The sequence below is a fragment of the Pelecanus crispus genome, unplaced genomic scaffold, assembly GCF_030463565.1.
Source record: "Pelecanus crispus isolate bPelCri1 unplaced genomic scaffold, bPelCri1.pri SCAFFOLD_97, whole genome shotgun sequence".
Taxonomy (NCBI): Eukaryota; Metazoa; Chordata; class Aves; order Pelecaniformes; family Pelecanidae; genus Pelecanus; species Pelecanus crispus.
The window spans coordinates 175,474-187,453 of NW_027461501.1; the positions used below are offsets into that span (position 1 = coordinate 175,474).

At 72.0% G+C, this 11,980-nt stretch overlaps 2 protein-coding genes across 2 annotated transcripts in view; both read right to left on the reverse strand.

The window, feature by feature from the left end:
- Window positions 1–241: 241 nt before the first annotated feature.
- Window positions 242–11,245, reverse strand: PELP1 (proline, glutamate and leucine rich protein 1). Its single transcript, XM_075727509.1, is given in 18 exon segments — window positions 242–325; window positions 1,308–1,445; window positions 1,607–2,078; window positions 2,080–2,276; window positions 2,484–2,540; window positions 4,058–4,126; window positions 4,129–4,212; window positions 4,214–4,288; window positions 4,639–4,694; window positions 5,189–5,538; window positions 6,313–6,429; window positions 7,177–7,265; window positions 7,389–7,476; window positions 7,588–7,717; window positions 8,596–8,746; window positions 9,534–9,593; window positions 9,727–9,798; window positions 11,096–11,245. Coding segments are annotated over 18 exon segments (2,418 nt in total). The 5' UTR covers window positions 11,225–11,245.
- A 450-nt stretch (window positions 11,246–11,695) lies between these two features.
- The window catches only part of ACADVL (acyl-CoA dehydrogenase very long chain), a 5,617-nt gene continuing 5,332 nt past the window's right edge, over window positions 11,696–11,980 (reverse strand). The window contains 1 exon segment of the mRNA XM_075727510.1: window positions 11,696–11,734. Coding sequence (XP_075583625.1) covers window positions 11,696–11,734 — 39 coding nt within the window.

The window sequence follows — 11,980 nt, forward strand, 5'->3', positions numbered from 1 at the left end:
TCGCAGCGCGACGGCGCGGCGCAGCCTGATTGCGTCACTCACAGAGCGACGGCGCCACTCGCAGCGCGCCCAGCGCCGCGGAGCACGCTGGGAGTTGTAGTCCCGACCCCCCCCCCGGCGCACCCCAAAACCACACACGGAGCCGGGGCGGGGGGGGGTACCGCGGGTTTATTCCACGTCTCGCGGCCGTGGGGGGGGGGGGTGGGGGTCGTGGGGCGGCCCCGGGGGGCGCCTGGGGGGGTCACGGGGCGGTTTCGGGGGTCTTGTCGTCGTCCGGGGGGCAGTCGATGAAATCCGCCAGCATGGTGGCCGTCTCGTCCAGCTCCTGGGGGGGGGGGGGGGGGGGGCAGGAGTAGGGGGGGCCCGGTTCCCCCAGCCCCCCCCGCATAGGACCCCCAAACTGCCCCACGCCTCCTACCTACCTGCCCCCCCTCGCCCCCACTCCCTCCATCCGCCCCCCAGCCCCCCCAAACTGCCCCCCAGCACATCCAGCCCCCCCAAAACTGCCCCTCTGCACCCCCAAACCGCCCCCAGCACCCCCAAACTGACCCACACCCCACCCAAGCACCCCCAAACTGCCCCCCAGCCCCCCCAAACCACCCCCCAGCACTCCCAGCCCCCCAAAACCGCCCCTCTGCACCCCCAAACTGCCCCCCAGCCCACCCAAGCACCCCGAAACTGCCCCCCCAGCCCCCCAACCCTCCCTCTGCCCCCCAGCCCCCCCCAAACTGCCCCCCAGCACTCCCAACCCCCCCAAACCACCCCTCTGCACCCCCAAACTGCTCCCCAGCCCACCCAAGCACCCCCAAACTGCCCCCCAGCCCCCCAACCCTCCCTCTGCCCCTCAGCCCCCCAAACCACCCCCAGCACTCCCAGCACCCCCAAACTGCCCCACACCCCACCCAAGCACCCCCAAACTGCTCCCCTAGCCCCCCAAACCACCCCCCAGCACTCCTAGTACCCCCAGACTGCCCCCCAGCACCCCCAAACTACCCTTCCAGCCCCCCAACCCTCCCTCTGCACCCCAGGCCCCCCCCAAACCACCCCCCAGCACTCCCAGCACCCCCAAACTGCCCCCCAGCACCCCCAAACTACCCCCCCTAGCCCCCCAACCCTCCCTCTGCCCCCCAGGGCCCCCCCCAAACCACCCCCCAGCACTCACAGCACCCCCAAAACACCCCCCTCACCCCCCCAGGACCCCCAAAATACTCCCCAGCACTCCTAGCACCCCCAAACTGCCCCCCTCACCCCCCCAGGACCCCCCAAACCACCCCCCAGCCCCCCAAATCCCCCCCCCCCCCCCGTACCTCCTCCTTGTCCCCGGGGGGCAGGGGCTCCTCCTCCAGCTGCGGGGGCACGGGCGGGGGGCTGCTGGCCCCCCCCGGTGTTTCGGGGGGCGCGGGGGGGTGGGCTGCATCCAGGGCGGGGGGAGGCGCCTCGGGGGGCTCCAGGAGGGGAGGCGGGGGCTCGGGGATGCCCGGGGGGGGGCTCCCCGTCTTCCTCTCCCCCGCCCCCCTGGGGGGCTTTGGTCCCCTCTTCCTCCTCCTCCTCTTCATCCTCCTCCTCCTCCTCCTCGGCCGGGGGGGGGCGGGTGCCCCTCATCCACCTCCATCACCAGGGCGCCGGTGTCCCCCGGGGGCGGGGGGGGCTCCTCGGGCAGCGGCAGGGGCTGCCCGCCCTCCTCGGCGCCCCCTTCCTCCTCCTCCTCCTCCTCCTCCTCCTCTTCCTCGGACAGGCCTTCGTCCTCCTCGTACTCCTCCTCATCCTCCTCATACTCCTCCTCGCCCAGCTCTTCCTCCTCGTCGAACTCTTCCTCCTCCTCCTCCTCCTCCTCTTCCTCCTCCTCCTCGAAGAACTCTTCCTCCCCGAACTCCTCTTCCTCCTCCTCCTCCTCTTCCTCCTCCTCCTCCTCCTCCTCCTCGCTGCTGTTGATGTTGATGACGGCCGGGTCGGGCTCCCCGGGGACCCCCACCGGCTCCGGGGGGGCGGCCGGGGCGACGACGGGGGGCAGCGGCGGCGGGGGTGGCGGGGGCGGCGGGGGGGGGCCCTGGCTCCTCGGGGGGCTCGGGGGGCACGGGTGGCGGCGAGGGGGGCGGCGGCGGGGGCCCCCCGATCTTGGGGACGGGGGGCGAGGGGGGAGCCCCCCGCTTGGGGACGATGACGACGCTGTCGTCCGAGTCGCTCTCCAGCGAGATCTCCACGTCCGAGGGCTCCTCCTTGTCGTAGTGCACGAAAACGGGGCGCCGGGGGCGGCCCCCCGCTGCGCCCCCCTCCTCCTCGCCCCCGGGGGCGGCGGGGGGCTGCCCGGGGGGGGCGTCCCCGGGGGGCTCCTCCGCCAGCGGTGGCAGCCGAGGGGGTCCCAGCGGGTTGGCGGGGGCGGCCCGGGGTCCCCCCGGAAAAGCAGGGGGCGGCAAGGGGCGGAAAGGGGGAGCGGGGGGCTCCGGGGGGGTCCCCAAGACGGCAGTGGGGTGCAGGGGAGGCACCCAGGGCCGGGCCAGGGCGTTGGCCACCACCAAGGCTTCGGTGCAGACGGAGGAGACCTGCGCGGGGGGGACGGGGGGGTTATGGGGGTGCCGGGGACGAGGTGGGGGGTTTGGGGGTCCGCGCTGTGGGATGGGGGCATCCCTGGGGCGGTGGAGGGGCCCTTGGGGGGTCCCACGGGGCTGTGGGGGTCTCTAAGGGTCCTGGCTGTAGGGCAGGGGGTTTTGGGGGTGCCTGCCGGGGGTCCTGGTTGTGAAATGGGGGGGTAAGGGGGTGCTGAGGGGATGAGGGGGTCCTCGCTCTGGGATAGGGGGTCCTTAGGGGGGTCATGGACCCCCATGGGTCTCACCTGGGGCTGGGGGAGGTCCTTGGGGATCCCAGCTGCAAAATGAGGGGGTAAGGGGAGATGAGGGGGGATGAGGGGGTCCCCGCTCTGGGACAGGGGGTCCTGGGGGGGTCGTGGGCCCAGCTGGGGCTGGGGAAGGTCCCTGGGGGTCCTGGCTGCAAAATGTGGGGAACTGAAGGAGTAAGGGGGTGCTGGGGGGGATGAGGGGGTCCCTGCTCTGGGACAGGGGGTCCTCAGGGGGGTCATGGACCCCCATGGGTCTCACCTGGGGCTGGGGGAGGTCCCTGGGGGGTCCCAGCTGCAAAATGAGGGGGTAAGGGGGGATGAGGGGGTCCCTGCTCTGGGACAGGGAGTCCTGGGGGGGTCATGGACCCCCATGGGTCTCAGCTGGGGCTGGGAAGGTCCCTGGGGGTCCCAGCTGCGAAATGAGGGGGTAAGTGGGGGAAAGGGGGGATAAGGGGGGATGAGGGGGTCCCCACTCTGGGACAGGGAGTCCTGGGGGGGTTGTGAGCCTAGCGGGGGCTGGGGGAGGTCCCTGGGGGTCCCAGCTGCAAAATGAGGGGGTAAGGGGGGATGAGGGGGTCCCTGCTCTGGGACAGGGGGTCCTCAGGGGGCGCACAGACCCCCATGGGTCTCAGCTGGGGCTGGGGGAGGTCCCTGGGGGCCCCGGCTGTGAAGTGAGAGGAACTGAAGGAGTAAGGGAGTAAGAGCGGATGAGGGGTTCCCTGCTCTGGGACAGGGGGTCCTCAGGGGGGTCATGGACCCCCATGGGTCTCACCTGGGGCTGGGGGAGGTCCCTGGGGTCCCAGCTGCAAAATGAGGGGGTAAGGGGGGATAAGGGGGGATGAGGGAGTCCCCGCTCTGGGACAGGGGGTCCTGGGGGGGTCGTGGGCCCAGCTGGGGCTGGGGAAGGTCCCTGGGGTCCCAGCTGCAAAATGAGAGGGTAAGGGGGGATGAGAGGGTCCCTGCTCTGGGACAGGGGGTCCTCAGGGGGATCATGGACCCCCATGGGTCTCAGCTGGGGCTGGGGGAGGTCTCTGGGGGTCCCGGTTGTGAAATGGGGGGAGCCGAGCGGCACAAGGGGAGACCCCAGATGGACAAAGGGCGGGGGGGGGGGTGTGTGTGTGCAGCAGGATTAAGGGGGTCCCTGGGGGCTGGGGCCACCCTGGGGGTCCCAGCCAGGGCCCGGGGGGTGGTGGGGGGGGTCCCGGGGGTCCCTGCCCACCTCACCTGCAGGGCCGGGTCGCGCTGGCCCTGGCCGAAGGCGCGCAGGGCGCAGTGCAGCGGGGGGGGGGGCCGGCGGGGGCCGGCGCCAGCACCAGCGCCAGCAGCAGCTGGTAGAGTGCGGCCCGGCACGGGGGGCTGGCGTAGGGGGAGCCGGGGGGGGCCGGCGGCGGGGCCGGGGGGCACCTCGGTCTGCGGCAGCCGCAGCAGCAGCGGCACCACCAGCTCCTGCAGCCGCTGCGGAGGGGACGGGGGGGTCAGGGGGGTTGGGGAGGGGTCGAGGCGGGGGGCACGGGCCCCCCCAGCCCCACAGGGACCCGCAGCACGCATCCCCGAGCCCCCCACCATCGCCCCACCCCTACGGAGACCCCCATCGCCGAGCCCCCCCCCCCAAATATCCCAGCCCCACAGACACCCACTACCCCCCCCAGACACCCGCTACCCCCCCCCCAAACCCCGTTAACCCCCCCCGAGACCCCCACCTCCCCCCCGTTGTCCCCCCCCACCCTCGAGGCTCCCCCAAAACCCACCCCAGCCCCACGCCTGCCCCCCCAAAACCGCAGCACCCCCCCCCCGAGCCCCCCTACCCGGTGCGTCTCCTCCTTGATCAGCGGCCCCCCGGTCAGGATGGCGCGACGCAGTGCTGGGGGGGACGGGGGGGTCAGTGATGGGGGATCGGGGCGGGGGGTCCCCCCTTTCCCCCCAAATCCCCCACCCACCACCCCCACAAGTCTTGGGGACACCTCAACAGGGCGATCGGGGTGGGGGGTCCCCCGTTTCCCCCCAAATCCCCCACCCCTCAACCCCCACAAGTCTTGGGGACCCCTCAACAGTGTGATCAGGGTGGGGGTCCCCCCTTTCCCCCCAAATCCCCAACCCACCACCCCCACAAGTCTTGGGGACCCCTCAACGGTGTGATCGGGGTCGGGGGTCCCCCCCTTTCCCCCCAAATCCCCCACCCACCACCCCCACAAGTCCTGGGGAGCCTCAATGGGGCTATCGGGGAGGGTCCCCTTTCCCCAGCCCCCCCCCCCAGCAACAGGGGGGCACAACGGGGCTATGGGGGCCCCAACGCGGCCCTGAGGGAGGGCTGCAGCCCCCCGTGCCCCCCGGGGGGGGCGTCCTGACCCCCCGTACCTCGCAGGGCGGCCCGGCACACGTCGCTGTTCGCCGCCGGCTCAAGCTTGCGGTGCAGGGCGGGGGCGTCCCCCCCGTCCCCCAGCTTGGGCCGTTTCGGGGCGCTGGGTTTGGGGTCTGCCTTCAGCTGCGGGGAACAGAGAGAAGAAGGGGTACCGGGGGGCTGTGGGGGTCTGCAAGGGGGTCCAGGGGGGCTCACCTTGATGCCGTCAGCCGGGGGGGTGATATCGCTGAGGAGGTGGGCGAGCAGCACCTCGCCGGGTGCCCCGGGACCCTGCAGGACCCCCGAGGCGGCGCCGGCCACCTCCACCCACAGCTCCAGCACCTGGTAGAGGCGGGTGCGCACCGCGCTGGGGGCGCGGGGTGTGGGGGGGGGGGCTCGGGGACCCCCAGACCTCCCCTGGCAACCCCCAGCTGCGCCAGGGACCCCCGTGCCTCCCTGCACCCCCCAGCTGCACCAGGGACCCTCAGATCTCCCTGCACCCCCCCCAGCTGCACCAGGGACCCCCAGATCTCCCTGCACCCCCCTCAGCTGCGCCAGGGACCCCCCAGACCTCCCCCGGCACCCCCCAGTTGCGCCAGGGACCCCCCAGATCTCCCTGCACACTCCCAGCTGCGCCAGGGACCCCCAGACCTCCCCCTGCACCCCCCCAGCTGCACCAGGGACCCCCAAATCTCCCTGCACTCCCCCAGCTGCACCAGGGACCCCCAAACCTCCTCCCTGCACCCCGCAGCTTCCCCAGGGACCCTCAAACCTCCCCCCTGCACCCCCAGCTGCACCAGGGACCCCCAAACCTCCCACTTGCACCCTCAGCTGCACCAAGGACCTCCAAACCCCCCCCTTGCACACCCAGCTGCACCAGGGACCCCCAAACCTCCCCCTTGCACCCTCAGCTGCACCAGGGACCTCCAAACCCCCCCCTTGCACACCCAGCTGCACCAGGGACCCCCAAACCCCCCTCTTGCACCCCCAGCTTCCCCAGGGACCCCCAAACCTCCCCCCTGCACCCCCAGCTGCCCTGGGACATCAAGGGCAGGCGCGGGGTCCCCGAGCCCCCCAGGAAGAGCCGGGGCCCATGGGGCAGCCCCCCACCCGCAGCCCCCCGCTTCGCGTCCCCCCGTACCCGAAAGGCTTCTCCTGCCCCGGCAGCGCGGCCTCGCGGGCGCCGCTCCAGGCGCTCAGCACCTGGGGGAAGAGGCGGCCCAGGACGCTGCCCCAGCGCACCAGGCGCGCCCCACACCTGTGGGGCGGCGTCAGGCCTGTGCCAGGGCCCCCGACCCACACCGCGCCCCACGGACCCAACACCGCCCCCCACAGACCCCCCAGTGCAGCTATGGCCCCCCCCAGAGCACCCCACGGACCCCCCAGTGCAGCCATGGTCCCCCCCAGAGCACCCCACGGACCCACACCACGCCCCATGCACCCCCCAGTGCAGCCATGGCCCCCCCAGAGCACCCCACGGACCCCCCAGTGCAGCCCACGGACCCCCCAGAGCACCCCACGGACCCCCCAGTGCAGCCCACGGACCCCCCAGTGCAGCCCACGGACCCCCCCCCACCTCCCAAGGGTCCCCACCGTGCTCCAAGGACCCCCCAGAGCACCCCACAGACCCCCACTGTGCCCCACGGACCCCCCAGTGCAGCCATGGCCCCCCCAGAGAGCCCCACGGACCCCCCAGTGCACCCCATCGCGCCCCTTCCCTCCCCATTTCTCTCCCAGCACATCTCCCTGGTCTCCAGTACCCCGCAAAAGCCCCCAGTTTCCTCCCAGTTCACCCCAGTCCCCCCCAGCACAGCCCCAGTGCCTCCAGTACCCCCCCACAAGCTCCCAGGGCCCTCCCAGTTCCCCGCAGTCCCCCCCAGCACAGCCCTAACTACCCCCAGCCCCCCCAAAAGCCCCCAGCTCCCCCCAGGTGCATCCCAGCCCCCCCCCCAGCACGACCCCGGCGTCCCAGTACCCCCCCAAACCCCCAGACCCCCGGACTCACGCCAGGATGAGGGAGGAGAGCACATTCAGCATCTCCAGGTGCACCGAAGGCAGCAGTAGCATCTTCAGGGGACCGTCCCCAAACCAGTTCTGGCGGGGGGGACAGGGCAAGTTTAGGGTCCGGGGCGTCCCCTCTGCACCCCAAAATGTCGTGTGTGTCCCCCACTCCAAGGACACAGCCGGGGCTCAGGGCCCATCCCCCGCCGCACTCACGATGTTCTTGATGGTGATGTTCAGGGCGCGGCAGATGAGATCCAAAATGTCCTGGACGGGGACGGTGACAGGGGCCACGAAATCCTTGCTGCTGGGGGAAAGGGGGGTCAGGGGGGAGCTGGGGGGGGGTCCAGGGGCCACGGCTGGGGGGCTGGGAAGGTGGAGGGGGGGTGGTTTGGGAGAGCTGGGGGTCCGGTACCTGAGCAGGAGCTGGAGGACGCGAGCCAGCCCCGAAAAGCGGTTGTGCAGGGTGAGGACGAAGGCGGTGTCGCCGTCCTGGGGGGCCGGCAGCAGGATCTCCACCCCCGGCCCCTCGTAGGGCAGCGGGTCTGGGGGGGCAGAGTTAGGGCCCAGGCACCCCCGGGAGCCCCCCCGGGATCCACCGGCCTCCAGAGGACCCCTGAAACATCCCTCAGGATGCCTCCCACATCCCCCCGAAACCACCCAGCTCTCTGTGTCCCCCGCAAAACCACCCCCAGCGTCTCTCCATGCCCCCGAGCCCCCCAAAGCCACCCCTCGGGGTCTCTCCATGCCCCTCACCCCCCCAAAACCACCCGTCAGGGTCTTTCCATGCCCCCGAGCCCCCAAAGCCACCCCCCAGGAGCTCTCCATGCCCGTCAGCCCCTCAAAACCACCCATCAAGGTCTCTCCATACCCCCTGAGCCCCCCAAAACCATTCGTCAGGGTCTTGCCGCACCCTCTGAGCCCCCCAAAGCCACCCGTCAGGGTCTCGCCATACCCACTGAGCCCCCCAAAAGCACTCATCAGGGTCTCACTGCACCCCAAGTCCCCCAAAGCCACCCGTCAGGGTCTCTCCATGCTCCCGAGCCCCCCAAAGTCACCTGTCAGGGTCTTTCCATGCCCCGAGCCCCCCAAAGCCACCCCTCAGGGGCTCTCCATGCCCCTCAGCCCCCCAAAACCACCCCTCAGGGTCTTTCCGTGTCCCGAGCCCCCCAAAACCACCCCTCGGGGTCTCTCCATACCCCCTCAGCCCCCCAAAACCACCCCTCAGGGTCTCACCGCGCTCTCTAACCCTGCCAAAGCCACCCATCAGGGTCTCACTGCACCCTGAGTCCCCCAAAGCCACCTCTCAGGGTCTCTCCGTGCCCCCGCACCCCCCCAAAATAACCCATCAGAAGTCTGTCCGCCCCTCCCCGAGCCCCCAACCCCTCCCGAGGGTCCCCGCGAGCCCCAGCCCGCCGCCCACCGGTCTCGCTGCCCTCGAAGAGCGCCCCGAGCAGCCCGTGCAGGGTGGCCAGCAGCCCCTGCACCTCCTGGTTCCAGCACTCCGTGTGCCGCAGCCCCTGCGAGAAGCCCCGGCCCAGCGCCGGCAGCAGCGCGTAGCACTCGCAGGCCAGCTTGGGCGGGGGGAACACGGGTCAAGACCTCTGCCACCCTCCCCCTGGGCTGCCGTGAGCCCCCCTGGGCTGCCCAGACCCCCAAGAACGGCCCCAGCTCCCCGGGATCCCCCCAAGGGCTGCCCCAGACCCCCAAGAATGGCCCCAGATCCCCAGGATCCCCCCCAAGGGCTGCCCCAGACCCCCAAGAACGGCCCCAGGTCCCCTTGAGCCGCCCAAGGGCTGTCCCAGACCCCCCCCAACATCCCCTGGTCCCCCCATTGACAGCCCCAGCCTCCCCAGGGCTGCCCTGCATCCCTGTGCCCCCCCCAAACACCCCAACCCCCCGCAGAGCCCCTCTGAGGACCCCTCCTGCACCCCATGCACCCCCCAGCCCCTGTGAGACCCCCCAGGCCCCCCCACCGGCCCCAATCCCCCAATAACTGCCCCCCCCCCCCCCCCCCAGCGCTGCTGTGGATGCCCAGGACCCCCCTCATGGCTGCCACAAGCACCCCATGCTGCCCCAGTCCCCCCCCCCGATATCCTGACCCCCCCAGACCCACCCCAGGGCTCTTTGGGCCTCACTAGGGCCCCCCAACCTCCTCAGGACCCTCTTGGGGGCCCCATGCTTTCCCTAGGACCCCCCCAAAATGTTGCCCTAGGCCCTCTCCCCAGCCCCTGAGACTGGACCCTGCCCCCCCCCCCGAACTCCCTCAGCCCCCCCCAGCGCAGCTCCATACCAACCCACCCCAAGCCCCAAAAAAGTTTTGGGGTGTCGTCCCCCCGCCCCCCCGGCTGCCCCGCGCACCTGCTGCAGCTGCGGGGACTCGGAATCGATGCGGGCGATGAAATACGCCGCCAGCTTTCCCTGCGGGAGACGGGGGGGTGACGCCACGGACCACCAGCCCTCCCCCCCCCCCCCCCCCCGACCCCCCCGTCACGGTTTTCAGGGGCAGGGCAAGGCGGGGACACCCCCCCAAAGCTGCGGCAGAGGTGCTCACCCGCATGGAACCGCAGGCGCGGGGGTAGAACGTCATGCAGGACTTGATGCCCTCCAGCGTGGAGAGCTCGCACTGCGCAGGGGGCGAGAGGGGTGGGCACAGGGTCCGAGACCCCCGGACCCCCCCCCCCCGAGACCCCCGTGCACCCCCTGAGCCCCCCAAAATCCCCATGTGCCCCCAAGCCCTTGTGTGCTCGCAGCCTCCCTCAGCCACCCCCATGCCCCGCCAAAACCCCTGTGTGCCCTGCAGCTGCCCGCACCCCCTCCTCGCCCCTCTCCTGGCACCCAAGGCCCCCAAAAAGGGGGGAGCCCCTCTGTGCCCCCCGACTGTGCCCCCAGTGCCCTCTGTCCTGCCCCAAAACCTGGGACCCCCCCCAGCCCCTCTGTGACCCTCCCCAGCCCCCCAAGACCCCCATGTGCCCCTCCTAGAGCACCCCAGCTCCCCTGTGACCCTCCCTAGCTCCCCACAAGCCCCCCAAGACCCCATCTGGCCCCTCTCTGACCCTCTCCAGTCCCCCAAGACCCCATGTGCCCCCCTAGACCTCTCCAGCCCCTCTCTGACCCTCCCCAGGCCCCCAAGCCCCTCATGTACCCCCCTAGATGCCCCCCTGGCCCCTCTATGACCCTCCCTAGCCCCCCACAAGACCCTCAAGACCCCCCCCAGACCCTCTGTGACCCTCCCCAGCCCTGCAAGCCCCCCATGTGCCCCCCTAGACGCCCCCCTGGCCCTCTATGACCCTCCCTAGGCCCCTACAAGCCCCACAAGACCCCCACGTGCCTCCCAGGCCTATCCCCAGCCCCTCTGTGTCCCTCCTTAGCCCCCAAGACCCCCATGTACCCCCTCAGACCCCCCCCAGCCCCTCTCTGACCCTCCCCAGGCCCCCAAGACCCCACTGTGCCCCTTCTAGAGCCCCCCAGCTCCACTGTGACCCTCCCTAGCCCCCCACAAGCCCCCCAAGAGCCCCACGTGCCCCCCCAGCCCCCCTCCCAGACCATCTGTGACCTTCCCTAGCTCCCCACAAGTCCCCCAAGCCTTCCATGTGCCCCCTTAGACGCCCCCCTGGCCCCTCTATGACCCTCCCCAGCCCCCCAAGACCCCCATGTGCCCCCCTAGATGCCCCCCTGGCCCCTCTATGACCCTCCCTAGGCCCCCACAAGCCCCCCATGTGCCCCCCTAGATGCCTCCCTGGCCCCTCTATGACCCTCCCCAGCCCCCCACAAGCCCCCCAAGACCCCCCCCCAGACCCCATTTGGCCCCTCTCTAACCCTCCCCAGCCCCCCAAGCCCCCCATGTGCCCCCCTAGACGCCCTCCTGGCCCCTCTGTGCCCCCCCCAGCCCCCCAAGACCCCCCTGTGCCCCCTGGCCGCACCTCAGGCTTGAGGGCCAGCAGGGAGGTGAGCAGCCCGGGGATGTGGTTGGTGCCGATGTCCCGCGCCAGCTCGGGCAGTTGTGAGGAGAAAAGGAGAAGGTCGTGCAGCACGGCCACCCCCAGCGCCATGGTGGGGGCCGGGTCCTGCGACTGCAGGGGGTGGCGGGGGTCAGCGCGGCCCCTCCTCGGCGCTGCCCCCACGCCTTCCCAGCGCAGCCCTGCGGCCCCCCGGGGAGGGCCTGGGGACCCCCCAGACGCCTAGAACCCCCCAGGGACCCCCACAGCCCCCCAGGGAACCCCCAGGGACCCCTGAGTCCCCCAGAACCCCCCCAGAACCTCCCCAGCCCCTCAGGACCCCCCCCAAAGACACCCCCAGGACCACCGAGCCCCCCAGGACCCCCTCAAGGACCCTCCCCAGGGACTCCGTGGCCCCCCAGGACCCCCCTAGGGACCTCCCCATGGACCCCCCCAGCCCCTCAGGACCCCCCAGGACCCTCCCAAGGACCCCCGAGCCCCCCAAGGACTCCCCCAAGGACACGCCCCAAGGACCCTGCGGCCCCCCCAGGACCCTCGAGCCCCCCTGAACCCCCTGGAACCCCCTCAAGGACCCCACGGGCCCCAGGGCCCCTCAAGGACCCCCTACAGGGACCCTACGGCCCTCCAGAACCCCCCAGGACCCCCCCCACGGACCCTGCGGCCCCCAGGAGCCCCTCAAGAACCCCCCACAGGGACCCTACAGCCCCCAGGACCCCCCCCAAGGACCCTGCGGCCCCCCAGGACCCCCCAGGGATAGCGTGGGCCCCAGGAACCCCCAGGACGCCCCCAGGGACCCTGCGGCCCTCCAGGGCCCTGCAGGACCCCCACAGACCCCCCCAAGGACTCCGC